This window comes from Mustela nigripes, chromosome 5 (genome assembly GCF_022355385.1).
Source record: "Mustela nigripes isolate SB6536 chromosome 5, MUSNIG.SB6536, whole genome shotgun sequence".
In the NCBI taxonomy this organism is placed as follows: Eukaryota; Metazoa; Chordata; class Mammalia; order Carnivora; family Mustelidae; genus Mustela; species Mustela nigripes.
This window is the reverse complement of record NC_081561.1, coordinates 74650593-74676751: the sequence shown is the minus strand read 5'-3', so window position 1 is coordinate 74676751 and position 26159 is coordinate 74650593. Positions and strand designations below refer to the sequence as shown.

The 26159-nt window shown below is 36.9% G+C and overlaps 1 protein-coding gene across 1 annotated transcript in view; it reads right to left on the bottom strand.

The window, feature by feature from the left end:
- RNF217 (ring finger protein 217) overlaps positions 1 to 26159 on the bottom strand; it is a 140937-nt gene that overhangs the window by 33593 nt on the left and 81185 nt on the right. Inside the window, exons 2-3 of the mRNA XM_059400653.1 lie at positions 14939 to 15172; positions 227 to 391 (exon numbers count right to left, since the gene is read on the bottom strand). Of these exons, the coding sequence (XP_059256636.1) occupies positions 227 to 391; positions 14939 to 15172 (399 nt within the window). The remainder of the gene's footprint in view (positions 1 to 226; positions 392 to 14938; positions 15173 to 26159) is intronic.

Sequence of the window (26159 nt, the reverse complement as noted above, 5' to 3'; positions counted from 1 at the left end):
TCATGAGACTGAGCCCCAGGCTGGGCTCCAGGCTCAGCGGGGAGTCTGCTTGAGATTCTCCCCCCTCCCTTTCTCCCTCCCCCTACTTGCATACATGCTCTTTCTCTCAAATAAATTAATTTTTTAAAAGTTATACATGTAATCCACTTCAATATTGTAAATATTACTCTTCAATGATATCCTGATGCACATGTTTCTTTGCTTTTGTAAAGGTTAGTTATCTCACCTTGCACTTTGGACACTTCTGGGCATTTCTCTGTCCATGCTCAATTTCGCTGGCCCAGTGACGCAACAGTTTGTCCCCTTTTTTGTACTCCTTGCAGTTAACACCTTCATGCCAAGGAGAATGGCACTTAAAACACCAGATGAATTGGCAAGTGGGGCACTGGATCTGTATAAGGAAAAGTAATATTAAGCACTAGCAGACATGTTGAGAGTGTTTAAAAAGCAAATAGTGATGCTTGAGGAAATTAGCTAAAAAAGATTATAATTTGTCCAGATTTAAAATATTGCTCCCTCTACAAGATTAAACTACAAGAAGATGCAACTCTTAACATTATTAAAGGAGGAAAGAATGGCTTTGGTATGGATGATAAGGCTGTCTGTACACTCTACTGGAATTAAGCACTGGGTCCTTCTAGAAATCATTTTGGCCTTATGAAAATCGTCTGAGTTGAAGCACAGAGTAAAACCTGAGGGCTCACAATACCTCTAATCTACACACTCAGGCTGTTGCCTTTAAATCCACCTTTCCCTTGAACCAACTTCCCAGGCATTTCCATTGCTCTTTTTACCAATGGCTTTATTCACTTTTAAAAACCAGAGCCTCAGAAATTAAATAAATAAATAAATCAAAACCTCATAGATGCTCCATCAAATGAAAAACACACTGGCAAATAAACTTAATAAACTACTAAACCAGCATTTGCTAGCAAGTACCCTTTCAAATAAAGGATATGCCTCATTGGCTATTAATCTAAGTTAATAGAAGTTAATTATAAAGTTAATTTATAGTTAATTATAAAATCAATACAAAGGACTCCTATTAGACATATATCTGTATGGGAATCCTGTGGCCTGTGCCTAGGAAACCATCAAAAAGATGTCTTTGTATTTTCATTATACGAGAGTGTGTTTTTATGTTCATTGAAAATATTTGTCTTCCACTTGACATCGAAGACATTTTATCGGACTTCCTTTATTTTGAATGGCAGGGAAGTATCCCGATATCATACAGTATTTCTGGTTTTCACTATCTAAGAACATATGGGCATAATTTGATTTTCTCAGCCTTGTTTGATTAAAGTGAAGGAATAAAATGTTTCACTAAGAACAACACTGGTAACTACTCTTCTCTGCGCTCCCGTATATTATTTCATGCAGTGTGAATGAATTTACAAGTACACTCTGAAGATTAGTTAGAATTTCTTTTGTTAAACTGTTGACAGTATCACTACTTACTTTTTCAGAAAACCTCTTTTTTGACACAGAGTTTCCAATATGCAGATTAACCACAGAGCAATTATAATCACAGCTCTTATGTTTATAACTCAAAGCAGTGTAGTTTTCACTAATGTCTAGAATAGGTAATGTTCTTCCTATTTAAATATGAAGTAACAGAAGTACTTTTGCTTTTAATTTATATCAAAACAAAATAGTATTTTGTCATAAAATTTTAAACATCATGTCTATTTATTTGTTGAAATTCTGTCACGTGTAATGTTTATACTGCTGCATAACATGCAGTATTTATTTTTACCCACAAAATAATGTTACAAAGTAGGTAAAATCACAAGTTTACAGATAAGAAAAATAACACTCACAGGGAATAAATAACTCACCCAAAGTAATTTAGCAAGCTTGTGTTAAGAAGAAATTTAAACACAAGTTTGTCTGGCTCCAAAGCCAGCATTCTTTTCACTTTGGCAAACACTCCCTCATACTAAACAGTATTCTTTCTTTGGTAATTGAAAACCAAAATGTTAGCAGTCAAAGTTCATGTGGTTAAGCTATTCAGTAAGTCAGAATTCTATATGACTACCAACATACAGTGAATTTCGAAAATCCTTTTCAAAATTTTACTTACATAAATTAGGAGACTCTTGGGTTACAAAAAAAAAAAGGCATGTTGCTATTTAGTGCTTTAAAAATCAACATTTTTGTCTTCTCTGATCATCAAAGTTAAAATAAGTCATTTTAAAGAATAATGAATTGAAGTGGGTAAACTCCAGCTACTAAAATGATATAAAATGATCATTCCTCCATGTCCTTGAACAATGATGAATAGATGTAAATGCCACATGGGTCCTCCGTGAATGTCATCTTCGGATGTAATGAATGAAATGGGGAAGAAGTCAGAAAGACTTGCTTTTCCTCACGCATCTGCTATTCTCATAAGGGCTTGAATATTCAACTACGTTCTCTTCTATTCAACATTATTAGTAATTCTGTCACTGACCTCTAGCACTGTCAAATAAAAAAAAATCTCTTTGGTTCTTAGTATTTCTGAAATAAATAGAAAAGTGGATGAAACAACAATTTGACACTGGGATTAACTCTGTGGATATTGGACATCACAATGGTTCAAGGATTTTTGTGACCAAGTGCTGGACAGTCACCCCTATGGATCCTTAATGAATAGAGTTAGAAATGTGTGATTGTCCTAATGTACCAGAATGATAAGGAATCTGATACGTGGGTGTCTTCACCAGTGACTCTTGTTTCCAACTTTGTGCAATAAATAGCTAAATCCCACAGTAGATCCTACTGTCAATCTTCACCAACAACATGGACTCTGTGGCAAACTGAAAAAAGTTTTGCAGCAAGCTCTCAAGTGAAGAGGAGTAATTTAAATTCAGACCCAACTGCTTATTGTCTCTCACTGAAAACATTAAACTATTGCTTTGCTCTGGAATAAGATAATAAAAAGACTAATAGGCAGCTCCAACAACTCTGCTGTTCTGAATGGTCTAAATTCTAGATTTCTGGTCTGAAGATGCCTTATTCTATTGTGGCCTTAACCATATTCAAAATTGGCCTTATTTAAAAAGCACCTATTGACATCAATGCTGCATCTCCTTTCACTCCTTTTTTAATACTTATTTCTCCACACGAAACACCATCTCTCAACCACAGACCTCCCACACAGACTGCCTGCCTTCTGAGTAATTACATTCACAAAGAGGTCACTATATTTCCAGCCTTGTTACTCAAAGTGTGGTCCGGGGACCAGCAACATTGGCATCACCTGGGAGTTCACTGGGAACAAAAAATCATGTCACAGCCCATACCTACTGAGTCAGAGTCTGAATTTTCACTAGGTCTCCTGGTGATTCAGATGCACGCTCAAATTTGAGAAGGTCTGCTCTGACTCTGTCTCCCTGGTCACAACTGATTCCACCAGCAATGAGTCCCTAAGCAGAAGCATGAATTCTTGGGCTGGCAAGCAGCCTGTGAGGTGGCTGGGAAGACAGATTTTTTTCTCTTGAGGAGTAAAATGGGAATACACATACACTTTACCTTTGTTGTGGAGACAAAGTTAAGAAAAGCTAAGTGACCACAGTGCAGATCACAAGAGATGGGAACAATAGACATTCACATCTAGTGACACAACAGAGGGGCTCTCATGCTGCTAGAGACAGTGTCCAATTCTCTGCAAGGTCTGCCTTGGTGGCTGCTGAGGCTCTCTCTTGCCCTTCCTTCTTCCTGTGGAGACTTACAGCAAATCTCATGAACTGAGATAGCTTGAGACAAAGCATATCTCTGCCTTTTGTAATTGGAGAAAGTCCAATTAACACAATCTGTCTATTGAAATCTTATCCAGATCAAATGCTACTTGCTTGGAGATTCAGTATCTTTCTTAGAGAGCTCACATTCAACATGTAGATGTCTAATCTCTCTAACAAGCTACTAGCTCACTGAGGTTACAAAAGCTGTCTCAAGTATCCCCTACTTCCTGAGATAAGTAACAGAACTTCTGGCTCATGGCAGGCCCTCAAAGTTATTTGTAAAATGAATTGTTTGGCACACAGCAAATACTATGTATTAGCTAATGTTAAATGAATTAAAGAAAACCAACATATCTAACTTATGATCAGTAACTAAGATGGTATCATCTTTTCTTAGATTACCAGATCATGCTTACTAAATGTTTTATCCATGTGACATTTTACTGAACATCAAGATTGTGATCAAACTCTTCTACAACAGACAGGACTGCAAGAGTTTCAAGAATAAAGTTATCAGAGTTAAGAATCTTGATTAACTTGTTCCAGAATCCATGAAAGATTTAAAGAAAAAAAAAACCTTTATATTAAATTTTAAACTTCTGAATTTCTTCAGTTTTTCTAAAAATCTGAGCTACTATGACACTCACAAGATAATTTAAATGCACTGACTTGTCTTAAGCAAATGGTATTTTCTCTTGACAGCTCATGCCAAATAAAAAAATAACCCACAAAATATGGAGTTCCAAACCAAAAAGGACCCCAGAAATGTCTTTATAACCTAATTATATATACTCCTATATACATAATTATTTTAAACAAATCATGAAATCATTACTTATCAAACTTAAAATATTAGACAATATCTATGTTTGAAATAGTCATTGCAAATATGCACTAACTCAGTCTTCCAAGAAAAATTTGCTTTATTAGAACTACAAGGTAAGACAGATACGCAATAATGAAGCCTACCCAGCGATTCATTTGCCCATTCAACTAATATTTATTGAGCACCTTCAAGTAGCAGGTACTGAGTGTACTGTTTTAGGTACATACAAAAGAATGAAAACACTTATCCTCAAGGAATTTATTGAAGATGGACAGGTACAAACACAGAGAGCTATCAAACCATGTAATTACTGCTAAAAGAGAAGCTTGGACAAGTGGGAATCATGGGAAAGGTGCTTCAGGGAAGATTGGGAGGCTAATGTTCAGAGAGAAGGTGGCCTTGAAGGCTGAATGGAATGTCACTGGGGCCAATGCTAGAGTAACATTTCCGGCTGAGGCCCAGCCTAAGCTTCCACAGAGGCCTGAAAGCACCTAGAGCACTAGGGAGAGAGCAAGGGTTCTCATGAGGCCCAAAAAGAGATGCCACTTTGGCTGCGTCAGTCCTGAGCCTTGCTGAAGTGTCCAATAAACAGGGTTCAATTAGTCTTATATTTATGTTCCTACACCGTTGATGTGTCTCTCAAAATACACTGTGGTCCAGGAACTTCTTAAATGAAACATTAAACTTATGGCTGTCAGACTAGGCTGTGTCCTAAGGAAACTGATCAATATAGATGTAAGAGGGAAATCTCGTGGTTATGAAAAGTTTTATAATAACTTAAGATGTCTTTCTTGAAGACGAGAAGATTGGGAAGAAGTACAGGGTATCATAGAGAGAAGAAAAGTAGTGTTTGATGCATGGCCTCATATACCTTCAAGGAAGCACAATCTGCTCCCTTATCAGATCAAATCCTAAAGCAAGAGTGGCAGTGGAGGGAGGTTCTCCACAAGGCAAAACATGGGCTTGGCTTCTTGCCTCCATTCTTAGTCTCTAATATTATTCCCTTAGTCCCATCTTACTTGGGGATATCTCCCTGAATACCGTATAGTGCTAGTAACGTGCAAGCTGCGTAAGGCACTGTTCCCTGAACACAGTCCAAAAGTGGTCCAGTGACCCTTGCCTTAATTTTTCGGAGCATAGCTGAAACGAAGCCGAAAAATGAAAGGGAAACTTTCCTAAAGGTGAGAGATCAAATGAGGACAACAAACAAACAAACAAACAAAAAAACTCAAAAAACTGTTAACACATGACAAGATAAACTATACAGAGTTGTAGTGGTTATTCATACAAACAGCTTTACTGACATCCCTCATATTGATTTCCAGGATCCTTTTACATATGTGACACACTATTGCATAATACAGTCACTTTAGTACTGGCTTTCATTTTCAACTGAGAGGCATACTCTTCCGAGGGTTTTATTCTTTGAAAAAAGTCTCTCTCCCTAATTTGAGAATCGTTACTTCATACCAATCTATTTTGCTTCTGCTGCCTGGAAACACCTTTAAACATTTATAGACTCTTCGTGTAAACCTAGAAAGCAAGGTCCAGAGAAGTATCTGCCTGAATTTATTTCTTGTTTGAGGACCTACCTCTTCATAGATGAATATAAATAATACTGGAAGATTCTGCCTGATTGTGTAGTACAAATTCACTAGCCAGAGCAGATGGCATCACCCCATTCTCAACAAGACATCTATTCTGAAAACAACACAGTAAGGCTAACATCTCACAGAGATAACCTACCTAGAGTACTGGAGGGCCATCTAATTATATAGTGTATCTGAGGAAATGGGAGGATGGTCTGTGACCAACAGGTGAAAGCAAGAGACAGATCTCAGCTGGAAGGTAACAATGAGTTCTTGAATAGAAAGGAATGATTCTCTAAGTAGGAAGTTTCTTAAAAATGGAATTGTTTACCAGAAACAGACCCTCAACTCTATGGTCAACTAATCTTTGACAAAGCAGTAAGGAATGTCCAATGGAAAAAAGACAGCCTCTTCAACAAATGGTGCTGGGAAAATTGGACAGCCACATGCAGAAAAAATGAAATTGGATCATTTCCTTACACCACACATGAAAATAGACTCAAAATGGATGAATGACCTCAATGTGACAAAGGAAACCATCAAAATCCTTGAGGAGAACACAAGCAGCAACCTCTTTGACCTCAGTGCAGCAAATTCTTCCTAGGAACATCTCCAAAGGCAAGGGAAGCAAGGGCAAAAATGAACTATTGGGATTTCATCAAGATCAAAAGCTTTTGCACAGCAAAGGAAACAGTTAACAAAATCAAAAGACAACTGACAGAATGGGAGAAGATATTTGCAAATGACATATCAGATAAAGGGCTAGTATCCAAAATCTATAAAGAGCTTAACAAACTCAACACCCAAAGAACAAATAACCCAATCAAGAAATGGGCAGAGGACATGAACAGACATTTCTGCAAAGAAGACATCCAGATGGCCAACAGACACATGAAAAAAGGCTCCACATCACTCGACATCAGGGAAATACAAATCAAAACCACAGTGAGATACCACCTCACACCAGTCAGAATGGCTAAAATTAACAAGTCAGGAAATGACAGATGCTGGCAAGGATGCAGAGAAAGGGGAATCCTCCTACACTGTTGGTGGGAATGCAAGCTGGTGCAACCACTCTGGAAAACAGTGTGGAGGTTCCTCAAAAAACTGAAAATAGAGTTACCCTATGACCTAGTGATTGCACTACTGGGTATATACCCTGAAGATACAAACGTGGTGTTCCAAAGGGGCACGTGCACCCGAATGTTTATAGCAGTAATGTCCACAATAGCCAAACTATGGAAAGAACCTAGATGTCCATCAACAGATGAATGGATAAAGAAGAGGTGGTATATATATACAACAGAATACTATGCAGCCATCAAAAGAAATGAAATCTTGCCATTTGCGACAATGTGGATGGAACTAGAGGGTTTTGTGCTTAGTGAAATAAGTCAATCAGAGAAAGACAACTATCGTATGATCTCCCTGATATGAGGAATTGGAGATGCAACAAGGGGGTTTGAGGGGTAGGAAAAAAAAAAGAAAAAATGAAAGAAGATGGGATCAGGAGGGAGACAAACCATAAAAGACCCAATCTCAAAAAAACAGACTGAAGGTTGCTGGTGGGAGGGGGATCGGGAGAGGGTGGTGGGATTATGGACATTGGGGAGGGTATGTGCTATGGTGAGTGCTGTGAAATGTGTAAACCTGGCGATTCACAGATCTGTACCCCTGGGGATAAAAATACATTATATGTTTATAAAAAATTTAAAAATTAATTTAAAAAATGGAAGTGTTTAATCAGTGTCTGAATGACCACTTGTAGGTATTTTGTAGAGAGGATTTATTCACACGTAAATGGTTGCATTAGGTTCCCATAAAGATCTGAGAAGGTAAGTATGGCAAAGTAGGAGTACAGAGTGTGGTAGGTGAGAAATGCATAGCCCTAACATCTTCCAGACCATTTCATAATGAGCACCAGACGTGGCTTACTTTTACCCACTCCTTAGCATGTCCTCAGTGAGAAATGATTCTTCAACTTGTCTCTTGTGCTGAAGACCCAAAGGATGATGTAGTGAAGAAAAAAAAAAAAACAAAAAACAGTTTTCAGTCCCATTGTAGGTCAATTTATGGTAGCTATGGGCCTTGATTATTATAATTATTGTAGGGTTTTTTTGAACATCAAATGTAGGTTAGAATAATAAATGAATTCTAGTCTTTGGTTTTCGTTGTTAGAAGTTCAAGTAAAGACTCCATAAAATATTATGGCTAATTTATACATCAATAAAGGAAACAAAGAAAAACTTTAGCAAAGCACCTCAATAGTAAAAATTAGAGAGAAAAATGCATCCTAATAAAATTTAGTGGATCTGCATCATAGCTGGATATTGCACTTTTTTTTTCAAAGTTAGCATATATAACACACCCTTTGTTTAAGCTGGCTTCTTTCTTTCTTTTTTTTTTTTTAAGATTTTATTTATTTATTTGACACACACACACAAAGAGAGATCACAAGTAGGCAGAGAGGCAGGCAGAGGGAGAAAGGGGGAAACAGGCTCCCCACTGAGTAGAGAGCCCAATTTGGGGCTCAATCCCAGGACCTTAGAATCATGATCTGAGATGAAGGCAGACGCTTTAACTCACTGAGGCACCTAGGCGCCCCTAAGCTGGCTTCTTTAAATCAGGCTAGACAACTCCATCTTTACCTTCCTCCCAAATCCATTCTAGCAACAATCATTGAAGAAACTACACTTGTTTTCTATAGCTCCTAACATCAATGATGCATTAATGCCAAGAGAAGTTGGTATGTGTCACAGGATAAACCGAACTTGCAGGGCTCATGCACAGTCTGATTCTCAATTTATAAACATTGTCAACTTAAAGCAATGGTGTTGGGGAAAAACCAAAGAGCAAAGCAGCATGCTTTTTACAGGAAACTCTTAAACATTTTTACACATGGGAAAAAATTCTCAAATTATCTTTACTAAAAGAAAGCTCAAGTATATTGATTGATGTATTGATATAAATAAAAATTATTTACTGGAGGCACAACTGAAGATGTGCAACTGGGATCTGAATAAAGGACTGGCAGACATAGTAGGAAGCCACTGTCACTCTTAGAGCCAAAGAGACAAAGGAGGAGAGAGGTTTCTGCAGCTCAGTGAGAATTAGAAATATGGGGGAGGGACCACCTAGCAGGAGGTACAGTCCTAGAAGGACACAGCTACGGCCAGAGCTTTGTACTGAATTAGGAAGGGAGTGAGGAAGCAACGTTATCTACTATTCTCTCTTTCCACCCTTTTGTCTCCTGCCAATGGCAATAGTTGGCTGAACCCAAATAGGAATCGAGATGTAAGGGAATCTGGAAAAGCCATTCAAAGGGGCAACTTTCTGGAGTACAGGACAGGTCAGAGAGGGCTGAATAACAGACACAGGAAGAGGGTAAATTGAGTATTATCACAATTCCAGCCTTCCACTTATGCACATTTTAAAGTACATTAGTTAGGAACAGCAAACCCATTGATTTGATTATAAAGACCTTAGAAAAGTTCTTTTACCACACAAGGAAATAATGTATTTGCAGTTTTATAAAATGTGTTTTCTTCCCAGAGGTTTTAATAATTAAAAGAGAGGGATAAAAAGACAGCTAACTATATAAGGTAAGAATATAGAGGGAGTTTCCCCAGGACATTTTACTGTTTTCCTTTTCTTTCACTTTACAATGAATTAAAGCACCATTCTGTGAATCTTCAAGGTTCTGTTTATTATTTGTGGGAAGAAGAGTGGGGTTTATATTAGTTTTGCCTCAAGGAAACCATAAAGAAAATGACCTCTAACACATTCCCTGTGTTGGTTTATGCATTCCCTTCAACCTAGTCCAAATCAATATAAAGAGGGGGACATTTTCTTAGTCTATGCTGGGAAATAGGGAAGAAACTGAGAACTGCCCTTACCTCAGTACAACTCTTAAGGCATAAAATGACTATATTTAATCATTTGTAATTCTCAACTCTTTTTCATGAAAAACGATCACTTTCTCTACCTCTCAGAATATGCTTTATCCATTTCTGTCAAAGTCACCTCCCTCTGCCTCAAGCTCCTCAAATATTAATGCTTGTCATCAGATCCCTTCTCATAAGATCCACACTTCTTAGAGATCTCTTTGAAGCCCCAAGGGTCTTCAAACTTAACATCATCAATACATTTCAAACCAAATTTGTTTTTCACTCCCCAAGCCTGTTCTTCTTCTTCAAGACATGGTCGATATCATCCCTCCTTTGTTCCCACCATCCATCAGTGACCCGAACTTTCATTCCACCTTCTTGTTCTTGGCTCCTCTATCTCCATCCCAATAACTCAGGGTTGCTTATTCTGTGGCCGCTGCCTAATAATGAGAGCAAACATGATAATTTCTAGCAAATGTTGAGCACTTAGGATGCATGCAGACATGATGCTAAGCACTTTACATGTGTGACCCTGTTTAATCCTTCATCTGCCCTGCTGACAGGTACTATTACTAACCCCAGTAAAACATATGAAAAATCTACTCACAGGGGCAGAGCTCATATGTGGCAGACTGAGTTTAAACACATTTGGAAGCCAGTACTCTGACCCACCTTTTCCAGCTTGGCAAATTAAACATTTCAAAGCTCAGTTTACTCTTATTGAAGTCTTTCTAATCTCTCCTGCCCTTTCTTCTCCCAGTGATCTCAGCATTTTCTACCCACATTTACTACGGTACACATTATTATATATGCATTGGCCCATTTATTATTTCCTCCAACAAATATAATTTCAGAGTGCAATCTATCAGACACAGGGCTTGACACAGCTTTTCAGCAGTCAGCAAGCCTGGACCTGGCCTCCAAGAAATGAGTGGGAGAGACTTTAAGCAAATAACCACACAATAACACCATAAAATCCCAGATGATAGTAGCCTTGGAGAAAAACTTCTGGTGCTGGGGATGTGTCTGTCACCAGGCATCACATGAGCACCATTAAAGCCACAACTTCAGCATTTTCAGTTTCCCATCGCTAATGTGTTCACTGTATTGATATGCAGTTGCACTAATACATTCTAGGAACTGTTTCGGTGAGACATTAGATTTTTTTATTGGACTTGAAATTAACGGTGAAATGGAATGGTAAAATATTTTGCCTCATGACAGGAGTTGTAGGAATAAGAAGACAAATATTATTAATGAGAAAGACTGAATTTGCACAAAGGCAAGGTTGTCTCAATGTAATCTCTCCATTCAAGAATATACTTGTCCTATTTGATACAGTAGTAGTTTAATGGAGTTCAGAACATAATGAAAAGCTCTGTGTATGCAAAATTTTGTTAGAAGGGAGATGTTGAGTGAGGGCTCGGAAGCACTATTGGCACCTAGAAGTTCTTCTTTCTGCTTGTTGATATATTCTGTTTACCCCCTTTTCAATTGCAAAGTACAAAAAAAAAAGGTGGTATTTACAAACCTATTTAAATGAAATACCTCATATGATATTTTAGATTTCAAATTTCATGTCAGATGTATCAAAAGGTATTTCCTGTTATAAAATAGCTGTGATATTTCCAAGCAATTTTAACCTTCTATTTAAGTGCTTCTCAATTGACAGAAATCATAATAAATGTTCAAGAAGTGACATCTTGGATCACAACATTATAATTCAATGACACAAAAAGAGTAATATTGAAATAACTATTATAAGGGGTTCACCAATAGGTACGAAACCCATTTAGGCTGTAAACAATATTATACAGAGATTTCAAATTGCTCAGACATGGAAGACATTCATAGTAATCTTTCTTTTTGTTTCTGTTGTGTTATGACTCAGTTCATTACACTCAGGTATTTGAATTCAAAACTCTTAAAGTTACAATGGACTATACCATTTGGAAGTGGGGTCTGTTATTGGGAAAACAGAATTTTTTAAAACAGAGCAAACCTAAAAAATAGCCGTTCATTTACCACAAAGAAGAAGGATAATAGTGTCAATGTAGGGTGCTATGCTAGAGCCATGAAAGAAACAGTTGGTTTGCCAAAGCATCCTTGTCCAAGCTCTCCTTACTCATAATATCCAGACAGGTATGGACATGCAAATCAGGTAGTTAATGTTAACATAAGAGTTTACAGTTTAATGATGGAAAATGCTATCACTTCCCTTGGTTCATTCAAAATTATAAAAATATTGGATCTTATATTTTTCAATTTTCATATATTTCCTTCTCAATACATGTGCATTCTGATAAATAATGCTCATCACCAAAGGACTTAGTGATCTGGGGGTGAAATGGGATTTATAAAATTTTACTACAGCTATAATTGCACCTTACACTACACCTTTCACCCATTTCATAAGAACAGTATATTTTTGAATGATTTTCACTTTGACTCTATACATACATGTTTTAATTACCAAAATTCCAAAATAGTATAATCTGAGTTTATATACATATATTTTATAAATATATATTAATTGTATCAACATATATTTTATAAACAAATAAATTACACTAATATATATATTATATGTATATATAATATATGCAATATACATATGTTACATATATAATGTACATATTACATATATAATGTATATATTACATACATATAATGTATATATTACATATATAATGTGTAATATGATGCATATTACATATATTATGTACACATATAATATATATGTATATACATATTACATATATATGTATAATATATATAATATGTAAAATATATATTATACATATATATAATATTATATATATGTGTATATATACATAATATATATTATATGTGTATATATGTATATATATAATATATATTATGTGTGTGTATATATATGTATATGTGTATATATATATGTATATGTATATTTAGAAAAAAATAAAATACACTGTTATGAGATAAGAAGTCCTTCTAAAACTAGCAATTTCTGATCACATCAACAACATAAAATTGGAATAAAAAAAACTTAACCGGGGTACCTGGGTGCTTCAGTTGTTAAGCGTCTGCCTTCGGCTCAGGTCATGACCTCAGGATCCTGGGACTGAGCCCGGCATTGGGCTCCCTGTTCTGCACGCGAAGCGAGCTTCTCCCTCGCCCATTCCCCATGCTTGTGTTCCCTCTCTCACTGTCTCTCTCTCTCTGTCAAATAACTAAATAACTAAAATCTTTTAAAAAAATAACTTTTAAAAACATACAGAGTCAAATAAATAAAAGTATGCTTTTGTTATTAAGTCAGTATTCAAAATCACTGTGAGTGTATTATTTGAGTTACACAGTTTTGCAACCTCAAAAAGGTACTTTTTAGAGAAGAAAAAAAAAGGGGGAGTGTTTCCTGCTAGTTATGAGCCTAGGCTTCACAAAGATAGTAAATAAAAGAACTGACTATGAGAGCCAAGCCATTTCAAAGCCCAGTTACTCATTAAGAGGTTTTGACTAACCTGCTGGAGCTCATCCTTGCAACCCACAGAGGGAAGTACTTGCTGAACCACTGTCCCTCAAATCTACAGAATGCATACCATACCACCACTGCTTCCAAGACCAGAACGCGGGCTAAGACTTACCTTAAGCGGAGAGGACTTCACACAGCCTTTGAAATCACCTCACCTTGCCATTCTACTGTAATGACAAGGATGAAATTCTAGGGCCACAGACCTCATTTTCCTGCTTCATTTACTGCAAAGGTTCCCAGTTCTGCTACACTCTAGCAACACCCAGTGAGGCTCAAAAATGTGCCAGAGTGTTGTTGGGGGGGTGGGCCCGGGGCAGTGGTTGTCTAAAAGACCCCCAGGTAATGGTGAGGACAGCGGGCGCTGTGAATCAGGAATTAGTTCCCACAACGGCTGCCTTTGCCGCCCAGCCTTCAGTCTGGCCCTCCCGTGACATCCTCTATTAATGCTGCCAGAATGATCTTTCTGTAATGCCTACAGAATTAAATCCAAACTTCTGGTCTCAGTGTAAGACTCAACAGGATCTGCTTTTAAGTACCTGCCCAGCTGCCTCTTGCTGGCTGCCTCCCCACCAGCCCCACCAAGCATTTGTTTCCAGTGTGGCCGCCTCAGCCTCGGGGCCTGTGCTCTTACTCATTCCTTCATTCCTTGCTTCAACGTGTTCTCCAATGTTTATCTGGTTATCTGCCTGGAGAACTGCGTCTTCTTCAAGTCTCTCCTCGCGTCCTAGCCTCTTCTCCATCAGTGTTCTCAAAGCGCAAGTGTACTGGGGTTCTTGTTTTTGTTTTCTTCTTTTGACTAATCATATTGAACCATCATTTTAGAGCATACATCTGTCTCACCTTCATTAGACATTTTTGGCGCAGGGACTATGTCATATTTGCCACTGCATCTCCCAAACTTAGCTTACAGTCTAGCTCATACTGGCATTTTGTACCTGAATGAATAGCATTTTTTATTATATTCACTTATTATTTTTTACTATATTCACTTATTATTTTTTACTATATATATTTTTTACTATATTCACTTATTAGATGGAGCCAGAGGAGAATCATGTTAGGTCCGCTGAAAAAATCAAACTTACACTTAAAAAAACGGATTAATATGTCCTTAATATTTAGTAATAGCAGTGACAGTTACTTTAAAAGATTAGTCATTCCGTTTGGCTACTAAATGAATTTTGAACATGGTTGAAGTCAAAGAAAAACTTTAAGGAAACCCCCAAGAGTGCTTTCTTATCATCAGCCTCCCCAAACCACTTATTTTCAGAATCACAGCCAATACATACTCACCTTAGACTTGGGTAAGGGAAGGAAGCCCACTTAATGCCCACCACAAGTTGGCCTAATTTGGCATCATGTGACATCTAACCCACAACTCTGGTGAACATGCTTACTTTGTATTTGCTTTCTGATCTGGAAGGGGTAGGGATATGTCCTTTTTTCTTGAAGGTTGTAAAGTGCTTGCACTGAGGACATGGCTTGGTGCTGGAATCAATACGGCCAAGTTCCAGGAAATACTTATATTTGATGGAATCTTCATGTGTTAAGTTAAAGACAATTGTTCTTTCTTCCAGGAATTCAAAACATTCTGTGATAGGGCATTTGATTTCTACTTGGCCAAGTTGTACCTGTGTGAAAGAGCACATGGGAGACAAAAAAGGGGCACTGGTTAACTTTCTGTTCTTTTTTCTCCTCATATATTATTGATTATTTCATGATTACAGTAAAGGATTATCCATCATTTCTCAGGATTTCTAACATAATAAATGGCAATCACTTTGGTATCTACATTAGGCAATACCAAAACAATCACTATATAAAGTTTCCAAAGCATTTTTTTTTTATCATATTTGTGAACTTAAATGGACCTAAGCCGCAGGCTCACCAAAGAAGCAAATTATCATCTCATCCTTCTGGAAAAACCCAGAAGGACGGCATGATAATTTGCTTCTTTGGTGAGCCTGCGGCTTTAGCTGCCTTTACGGTAAGGCAGCTAAAGGATAAAAGGTGGTTCAGATTTTCCAAGCTTACTGCAGAGTCTCAACATTAAACTTAGGGTGCTTTACTATAAAGGAAAAAAAAAAGGATTTTGAAAGTGTTATATATATATATATTTACATATATATATATTTATATCACCTAATAGTTTAACAATATTGCAGTAATAACCTCATTTTCCCTGACTATTCTCTGTAATGAACATACAGTAGTTTTTATGTCACCAGAATCAGAGGAACAAGTAAGAAAATCACACCAATCACACTGGCTTTTAAAAATAATCCATACAAGATGGGATTGGGAGGGAGACAAACCATAAGTGACTCTTAATCTCACAAAACAAACTGAGGGTTGCTGGGGGGAGGGGGTTTGGGAGAAGGGGGTGGGATTATGGACATTGGGGAGGGTATGTGCTTTGGTGAGTGCTGTGAAGTGTGTAAGCCTGGTGATTCACAGACCTGTACCCCTGGGGATAAAAATATATGTTTATAAAAAATAAAAAATTAAAAAAATAATAATCCATACAAGATCTGGCTAAACCTGAGGTAATTTATAAAATGAATTTCTTCCCAGGACCACAGTTAGGTTAGGAGAGAGAAGGATGTACTAGAATGCTACATTTAGCATTTGGCATGGGATTCTAGATAAGGTTAGCATTAAAGATTACAGCAAAAGATAAAAGCATAAAGTCTGGACACAACCAAATTTCAAAAGATGAAGAAAATAAACTACTTAGAATTAAGGAGTTCCATACATGTTTTCGATAAGTATTGAACAAGAAGTGTTTGCTGTATTTTTATATCATGGCATCATAATCTCTTTTTGCATATCCTAATATAGCAAAGGGAGGCAGCGAAAGTTCCAAGAGGCAAAAAAATGCTAAATTGTTTCTTTTTCACCTGGGTGAACCTGACATTCTAAGAAGTCTGTTGACCTTAATGAGAAAAGGTCCTCCATGAAAACTGAGGAAGGAATGGGGAAAAGCTATGCTATTTGGGAGAAGAAAAACATCACTACAAAGAACAATTGAAAAAACACACTACTGACATCATAGTAACTTTGCTTTTAACTTTGCTGTTTATCTGGCACAGACTTACAAAGCCACAGGCTGAAGGATGTATGGGATGATGATACATTTAATATGAATAAAGGACATGAGCCAGACCGATAATGAAATGGAGTCTGGCTTTAGATAAACCTTCTTAGGACCAACCTGCTGAAAGTGTTAATTGCTACATAATTTTATACAACTATTGTACAAAACTCAGTCTAGAAAGGTTTTTCAAATATCAGCCCCAAATAATATTTTTACTTTTTATGATGTCTACTTATAGATGCAACCGGATTTATTATTATACTTGTTAAACTTATGAAATGTTATTATACACCCAATTAAGTTTTCTAATACATTGTTTTCAGTTATAGCTTAAGACATAAATCCTTGGAAGATTTTTAAACAGACAAAAAAATCCCACCTGTGACATTATTAGAAACTGAGTTAACAAAGCATATAAAACCTTTAAAAAATGAATACATGTTTCCTTTTTTAATATTCTGTCAATGTTTATCAAGCCTGCTTCGGAGCCAGGTACTGGGGTTAGGCACAGAAGTTTGCAGTGCCCATCAGCAAAGAGGTGATCATGACCCAGAGCCGTGAGTCTGCCTGACAGGTAGAAACAGGGTGTCAGGAGAGAAGATGTGAGAGGCTCAGGAACTGACACTTCGGAGACTCAGAGGAGCCTTCTAGGAAGAAGTGAGGTTTCAAGTGAGATCTTAAGATTAGTAGGACCTCGCCAAGCTGGGTGAAGGGGTTTCAAGCAAACAGAAGGTACAACATGGACAAAGGCTGGGTAAGAGAGTATGGCACTGCATCAGGGATACTCCTGATTTTCCCCACCTCCTAAATGGATCAAATATGTGCTGCCCTAAGGTACAAGCATCCTAACCCAAGATGACAGCCTTAGAGCACCTGAAAGATGATTACTAAGCCTGGACCACAAAGTCAGGTGTAGAAAGCTAAGGGCATACAGATGAACTGGAATCAGAGCACACTGGCAAGAGCATGAAGTTGTCCCAAAAGTCTGGATGTTCTCATACGAAAATTAAAAAAACAAAACAAAACAAAACAAAAAACCCTCCAGTTTTCAGCAAGTGAAAAACAATTTCTTTTCACTCCGCATAGAAGGAGCTCCCTTGGGCCATTTCCAGTGACTCGTGTTTACTGAGGAACAGCATAGTTTAGGGGATGGGAGTCAATTTTTTTCCTCCCAGGTCAATGTTTGAACCTGACCTCACTCCCCTATAGATTTATTTTAGCCATAGAAAGGATAATAATAGAAGCAGTGAGTTCAGAGCCACCCAGGGATTGTCAGCTCTTATAGAAATGGAATATAGTTTAGGGACCAGAACAATCCAAGGCAGTTCAAGGGAGCAGGTTCTCTTGTCACTTCTCCAGCAGTGAGAGCTTACACCATACCACTTTGTGTATGGCTTACCATCTGACATCTAACCAGAAGACCTTGTTTTCTTCAGTGCTTTTCCAATCTGTCTGCACACCTATCCATTTCCATAGAACACACAATTTCTTCATGCTCTCAAACTCTCTGCATTTGGCTTATTCCATACCTTCTCTTCTTTCCAAAATCCCTACCCCACTGCACTGAACCAAATGATCTCTATTTTATTATGCAGATAGATGCAACATGATCATGGTTCCTCATCTTCCCACTACGAACTCTCTCTGAATCTGTCTGTTCCCATCTTTTCTCCCCTCCTTCTTTTTCCAAGTTTAGGGTCTGAATCAACCTCCAGGACAACTGCTTGAGTCTCTTAAAGGCTTTTCTGAGAATTCAAGTTTTATGGCCCACCCAGGATCATTGCTGGTAAGCTAGTAATTGGTAGTTTGGAAAAATTACTCATACAGTTATTTGAATTACTCATAGTTCTTCATACTAATACTATCTCCTTTTTCATAATAGAATGCTACTGATGACCTATGCAATCTCTTGGCCTCTACGTATCTTTCTCAGAATAATTTCCTCAAAAAACATCACTACCAGATTAGTAATCATGATTAAGCAAAGTGTATTCATTTGTGTATTCAACAAGATACGTGTTTCGTCAGCTCAAGGAAACATTTTTTTCAGCATTTTAATATCTCAAAAGTCAGGACTGTTTATCATTAATAGTCTTCAGCATTGTGCCATAGTTTAATTTGCAGTTTTTATTTTCTTGGTGGTACATAATATAATACTTTCACCTACAATTGATCATGTCTTAGATTTCAATGAAATGTGGTTTTTACAAGGTAGGCATCATGGTGGACTCTGGAGAAATGATGGGAGAGAGACACAGAGCTTCTTTTCAGGAAATGTGTGATAAGTAAACAAGCCAGGCAGTTCATAGTCAGTACCAGAGGAAACTACACATCAGGGACGGGATTCCTTAGGAGAACTTGGACAGGGAACTAAAGTGCCCATCATGCAGAGAAACTGGGGAAGACAGTCCAGGCAACAGAAGCAAGGACATGGCCCCAGGGTACAAGGTGTCTGATGGGCTTCTGTTCACAGAGCAGAACTGAGTGACTAAGGCACAGTCCAAATGAGCCAGAGCACACAGGCCTTGTTGGCTGTGATAGGAAGTTATGGATTGTATTCTAAATTCAACAAGAATCATTGACTGGTTTTATGAGGTGGAGTGACATACCTTGATTGACATTAAAAATATCACTTGGGCTCTTCCTGGTGAATGGACTGTAGAAGGAGAGAAGTGGAGACTGGAATAATAGGACTCTGGACTGTACTTTTCTTCTTACCAGTGGTCTCTGACTGTTTCAGCCCTCTAGACAGTCGATGATGGATGATGCAACTAGGTGACAGGAGTAGCCAGAAATGGGGTACATTTTGGAAGTGGAGCCAATGGGATTTGGTGAGGGACCAGATATTGAAGATAAAGTTAAAGAAGGAAGCAAAGATAATTCTAGGATTTTGGCTTGAATAATCTGATGCTGAGCCAATGCTACTCAATGAGAAGTGTCTAATAAAACACAGTTTACATGGATATGCAATATTTGCTGGAAAGGATTCACTGCAAATCTATTATAGCAACAAGAATAAAGTTCATTAATTCATCCAAAAAACCATATATTTAGCTCCTACAATATTACATGTAAAAGACATAGGTCCAGGATATAAAGTAGCTTAAGCTATGAATCTTGCCCTTGTGGAACTTGAGACGACAGCAATCAAATTTGTGTTGATAGTCTCTTCTAGTAACTGATGATTTGATGACACTAATTCATTTAATATTTTACCCACTGTTTAAAACATTTTTTTATTAGGGTAATCATAAGCATATGCAAAAATAAACAGACTGATATTATGAATCCTTAAGTATCCATTCTCCAGTTTCAACACTTATAAACTCTTGGCCAATCTTCTTTATTCTGTGCATTGACCCATATTATTTTGAAGCAAATAGAAAATATCATGTCATTTCATTCATGACTATTTCAGTATCGATCTAAAAAAAAAATCTGTTTCTTTAAAATACATAACCAAAGGGGCACCTGGGTGGCTCAGTGGGTTAAAGCCTCTGCCTTCGACTCAGGTCATGATCTCAGGGTCCTGGGATGGAGCCCCGTATCAGGCTCTCTGCTCAGCTGGAAGCCTGCTTCCTCCTCCCTCTCTCTGCCTGCCTCTCTGCCTACTTGTGATCTCTGTCTGTCAAATAAATAAATATAATCTTTTAAAAAAATACATAACCATGATACCAAACATCTGCTCAAATGACAATGATTCTTTAATATAGTTCAAATAACATGTCATCTAACTTCTGTCTCAAGGATTTTATGTACTTACTATACTTAAAACAAAGACACTTTATTTAAAAAAAAACTTTATTTATTTGAGAATGAGAGTGAGAGAGAAAGTAAGGGAAGAGCAGAGTGGGATGGAGGGGAAAGGGGAAAGAATCTCAAGGAGATCTTTGTTGAGCACAGAGTTCAGTGTGGGGCTTGATCTCCAGACCCTGAGATCATGACCTGAGCTGAAATCAAGAGTCAGATGCTCAATCAATTGTACCACCCAGATGCCCCCAAAGATATTTTGAATTTGTGTTATGTTCAATTCTAATACCAGTATTTATATCACTGAAAAATATATTCTCCAATTCTTCTGAACAAAAATATGTCTATTCTTGTAAGACAAAATTACTTAATATTAAAACAGTCTCTAAGTGTCTCCAAGAGACACTACTACTCACTTAACATTCAAGCTAAAAGGAGAATTTGCCACTTGGGGCAACTCAAAAGTAATTTAGTGACACAGGTAAGGGGGGGGAGCCTCTGGAAAAGTGTCAGTTTAATTAAATCATCCAAAGAAAAGACAGAGAATGTTTAAAACTTGGGACTTTGAAGCTTGATTTATCAAAAGTATGCCTAATGACTTTGATCTTGGTTTTAAGTGTTGGTCACAGTAGTTTACAGGGTGCCTCCAACTTCTGTTCACTTGATACCAATTTCCTCTTTCCTTAAAAAGGAACATGTTAATATGACAGAGGAGAATTGACTATCACAACAAAAGCAACAACAATCATGAAATAGACACAGCCCCTCCTCCATGCCAAACAGTGTTCTTTTTTTTTTTTTTTTGAGATTTTACTTTTTACAGTAAAGTAAGTTGAAAAAGTTGATATTTTAAAGTAAGTTGAGTGTAGAGACACTCAACATGGAACTTGAACTTACAACCCTGAGATCAAGAGACCATGCTCAACCTACTGAGCCAACCAGGTGCTCAGCCAAGCACTGTTCTAAACATTTTCTGTGCATTAATTACTTTGTGGAGCACCATAGAAGCAGATTCATTTTCAGGTTCATGGATTTCCCCATGACTTTCTCATCAGTGAATACAGGAAAGTCACTGCTTTACTGATAAATATGCTTTTCTGTTTACTCAACAGTGAGTACAGAGCATTGTGCTAGATGTCTGTAAACGTTTTTCTTTAAACTAATGAAAAACATCAAACCAAATATCCCAGAAGTTCTCTCAACCCCAAGCAAGAATAATATTAAGAAAAAACACCTAAGCACAGCAAGTAAAAGTGCCAAGTACCAAACATAAAAAAATATCTTAAAAGCAACAGAGGAGATGGATGGCTGGGTGGTTCAGTCAGTTAAGCATCTGCCTTCAGCTCAGGTCATGATCCCAGGGTTCTGGAATCGAGCCCCACAGCAGGTTCCTTGCCAGTGGGGAGTCTGCTTCTTCTCTCGATCCTCCTGCCCCCTCCCCATTCGTGCTCTCTCTCAAATAAATGAAATATTAAAAAAAAAAAAAAAGCAACAGAGAAAGATCTTCTCAAACAGAAAACTTCAGTCCCAAGTGGGTTGCTGTTAAACTACTAAGAATTTCAGGATGAAATAATACCTATACAACTACTCTTACAGAACAAGGAAATGGGTGTCGGGGAAGGGGTCACTGTTCAAGTTGTTTCATTAGGTCAGCAAAATCCTAATACCAAAACCTGATAAAGACATTGCAAGAAAGGAAAATTATTGACAATCTCTTCATAAACATAGATGCAAAAATCCTAAACAAAATATTAGTAAAACAAACTGAACAATAGAAGAAAAAGATAATATATCCTGATCAAAAAGTTTTATTGTAAGAAAACAAGTTTGGATTAACATTCAAAACCAATTGGTATAACTCATATTAATAAGGGAGAAAAATCACATGATTATCTCCATAGAAAGAGGAAAGGTATTTGACAAATTCAACATTCATTCATGTTAAAATCTTAGCAAACTAGGAAGAGATGAAAACTCTTCATTAAAATGATAAAGAATGTTTATTTAAAAAAACAAACAATAAACATCACACTCAATGATGAAATACTGAAAATTTTCTTCTTGAGATCAGAAATGAGTCAAGTATGCCCTGCCACTGTTATTCAGCATTAACTAGAGCTCATAACCAATGCAAGAAGAGAAATGATAATAAAACAATCAGAAATGAAGAATAAATTCCTCCATTTCTTGCAGATTAGGTCCTTATATATGCAGAAAACCCAAAATAATCTACAGATAAGCTGTTAGGATTAACAAGTGAATTTAGCAAGGTTGCTGAATAGGTCAACTACACAAAAAACAAATGTACTTCTATTACTGGTAACAAGTGATGTGAAAATAATATCTAAGAAATATCATTTATAGCAATATAAAAACACGAAGTATTAATAAATCCAAAATATAAATAACACTATCCCACAGATACATTTGAAACATTTTTGAGAAAATAAAAAGAAGCAAGTGAATGGAGGGATATATCTGGGTCTTGAATTGGAAGTTTCAATATGATAGAAATGTAAATTCAGTCATTTTTATCTATAAAATTTCCTGCAGTTTCTTTCTCTTTTTTGGAAGAGGAAGTGAATTCAAAATCACAATCTGACTGTAAAATACTTATGAATGGTATGATAATTTTATTTATTCATTTGAGAGGGTGAGAGAGTGTGAGCATGAGGAGGGGCAGAAGGAGAAGCAGACTCTCCGCTGAGCAGGGAGCCAGACGATGGGATGCAGGGCTCCATCCTATGTGATATAAAAATATCTTCACAGTATATTGTCAAGTGAAGAAAACAAGGTGATTATTATTTGCTAACATTTGGATTAAAAAAGGGACAAAATACATATATTTGCATCCTGGAATCATGTCCTGAGCCAAAGGCAGGCGCTTAACTGACTGAGCCACCCAGGAGCCCTGGTCATGATACTCCTGATCAAGAAAAACAAAGAAGTAGAACTTGTTTTACCATATATAAGATGAATCATCAAGCCACAGTAATTGCAATAGTATGACACTAGCATCAAGATAGATAAGGATGGGGGCTCCTGGGTGGCTCAATGGGTTAAGCCTCTGTCTTTGGCTCAGGTCATGGTCTCAGGGTCCTGGGATAGAGCCCTGCATTGGGCTCTCTGCTCAGCAGGGAGACTGCTTCCCCCCATCCCCATGTCCCTCTGCCTACTTATGGGGTCTCTCTCTCTCTCTCTGTCAAATAAATAAATAAAATATTAAAAAAAAAAGACAGATAAGGATGGATAATGATAGATAACAGAACACAAAAGGGTATCGAACAGAACAACTTGCATATGGACAGCAGAGGCATTGACACTACGGGGCAGTGTGGAGGACAATTTCTTTCAATAAATTGTTCTGGTTTACTGAAATGTCTTTAAAAAAAAATGTCTTGACTTCCACCTCAAGCCAAGTGGTATAATTCTAAAATATTAAACAATAAAACCTCTAAAGATGATTAAGGAAAATATCTTCATGACCTCAGGGAAGGGAAACATTTCTTACATGTGACACAAAAAATACTCACTAAAAAAACTGAAAAATTGGGTTAAATAAAATTTAAACCTCTGCTCACCAACAGGTACTATGAAGAGAGTGAGACTGTAAGTTAGAACCGGAGAAGATATTTGCAATATTCAAGGACAAGGTTTTGTTCATCCAGGATATATAGAGAACCCCTCCATGTCAATAAGAAAAAGGAAGACAACCAACTGAATGAAAAAATAGTCAAGGCACTTCACAAAAGAGGATGTTCAATGACCAGCAAACATGAAAGTGTGTTCAACTTCATGAGTTATAAGGAAAATGAAACTTAACACCAAAGTGACATGTAATTTTAAAGGCTAATTGAGTTCTCATAGCTAAGAGTCAGTAAAATAATGTTTAAATAGTTAAAATATTAACGATATAATTCATGCAGTGTTAATTTTCTGTTCAATCATGCAACTGTGTTTTTCTATACACATTCACCTGTTTGTGTTAAACTTCTTTCTCTTTCTTCTCACCCAAATTTTCATGCTCCCTTATTCATTTAATAAAAATTTCAAAATTTTAATTCAGCTTTTTTGCATAAGGTCAGAAGTTCTCATAATTCAAAAGCCAAAAAGTATAAAGTAGATAAAAATTAGCGTTTCTCTCTTATAACCATACTCGCATTCTATCCATCCCACCAAATGGTTGCTATTTCCTTCAAGAAATGTTTTAGCATATATAAGAAATGCAAATATATGTATTTTGTCCCTTTTTTAATCCAAATGTTAGCAAATAATAATCACCTTGTTTTCTTCACTTTACAATATACTGTGAAGATATTTTCATATCACATAGGAAGGACTTCCTTGTTTTTTGTTTTTAATAACTGCGTAGATTTCCGCTGCACTATAACCAGCCTTATTTCTCATATTTTTGTACATTTAGACTGTTTTTTGGGACATATTTTACTACGGCAAATAATGTCACAGTGAATACTCTTATATGTAAATTATTCACATGTGGGCAAGTATATCAGTAAGATAAATTCCCTAGATTCTTTAAGAGGATAATTTTCAAATTTTAAATATGAAGGGGTTTTTCAAAACAAAGTACCGATGAACTATTTAGACTGAACTCTGGTCAGCAGGGAGCCTGCTTCCCCCTCTCTCTCTGCCTGCCTACTTGTGATCTCTCTCTCTGTCAAATAAATAAAATCGAAAGAAAATATGTATATGTAATGTGTGCTCAGATAAACAGAATGAGTAAACACTCATTTAACTATGATAAAATTCACTTTTTGGAAGACAAAATTTTAGAACAGACAAGATATTTGGTCACCCATCAGAGAGGGAGATATTTCTAAAATAACAATTTTGAGTTTTTTGGTTTAATGTTATCCACTGTGATTTCCCCACCATTACGTTAATCTAAATAAGATATTCCAATTTTTTTATTTAAAAGATTTTATTTATTTGACAGAGAGAGAGATCACAAGTAGGCAGAGAGGCAGGCAGAGAGAAAGGGGGAAGCAGGCGCCTTACTGAGCAGAGAGCCCGATGCGGGGCTCGATCCCAGGACCCTGAGATCATGACCTGAGCCAAAGGCAGAGGCTTAACCCATTGAGTCAATCAGGTGCCCCAAGATATCCCAATTTTTTACAATCAGAATATAAAGACACCTCACAGGTAATTTGCAAAAAGGACCCTGAAATGGAAATCAGAGGCAAGATTCTGCTGCTATGTATGTGGCTGAATGTCCTTGAGTCAGGGGCTTACACAACCAACACTCTTGGAAATGGCCTAATTCACCTTTTGGATTCCCTGCTGTCTCTAAAATTGTGTAAGTGTAAGGGGTGTGCTAATTTACAAAATTAAGCACTTAATTTAAGTACACTTAAGCTTTCTAAAGCTTTAGCTCTAGCTAAAAAAAGTCGGTAGAGTGTGGTAGTTAAAAGAGCAGATTCCAGACTCAGAGCATTTGTATCCATGTAACCGGAATGGCAATGTACAAACCAAACTGGGTTGTTGAGAGGACTGTATGAGTTAATTTGTGTAAAATACCTGGAACAGTTCCTGACAGGGAAAATGTAATAAAAATTGGTTAATACTATCTTCCTTGATATTTAGAAAATAATAACTCACAAAATTAATTTTAGAAATTAAAAACTCCTATGATGCTTATTTGAGAACATTTTAAATCCTGCACTCATTCATAATTCAGAACTCAGTATTCTCATTCATAATTCAGTGTTCTTTCTTCAAAAGCATATATTTAAAGGAATATAAAGTACAAA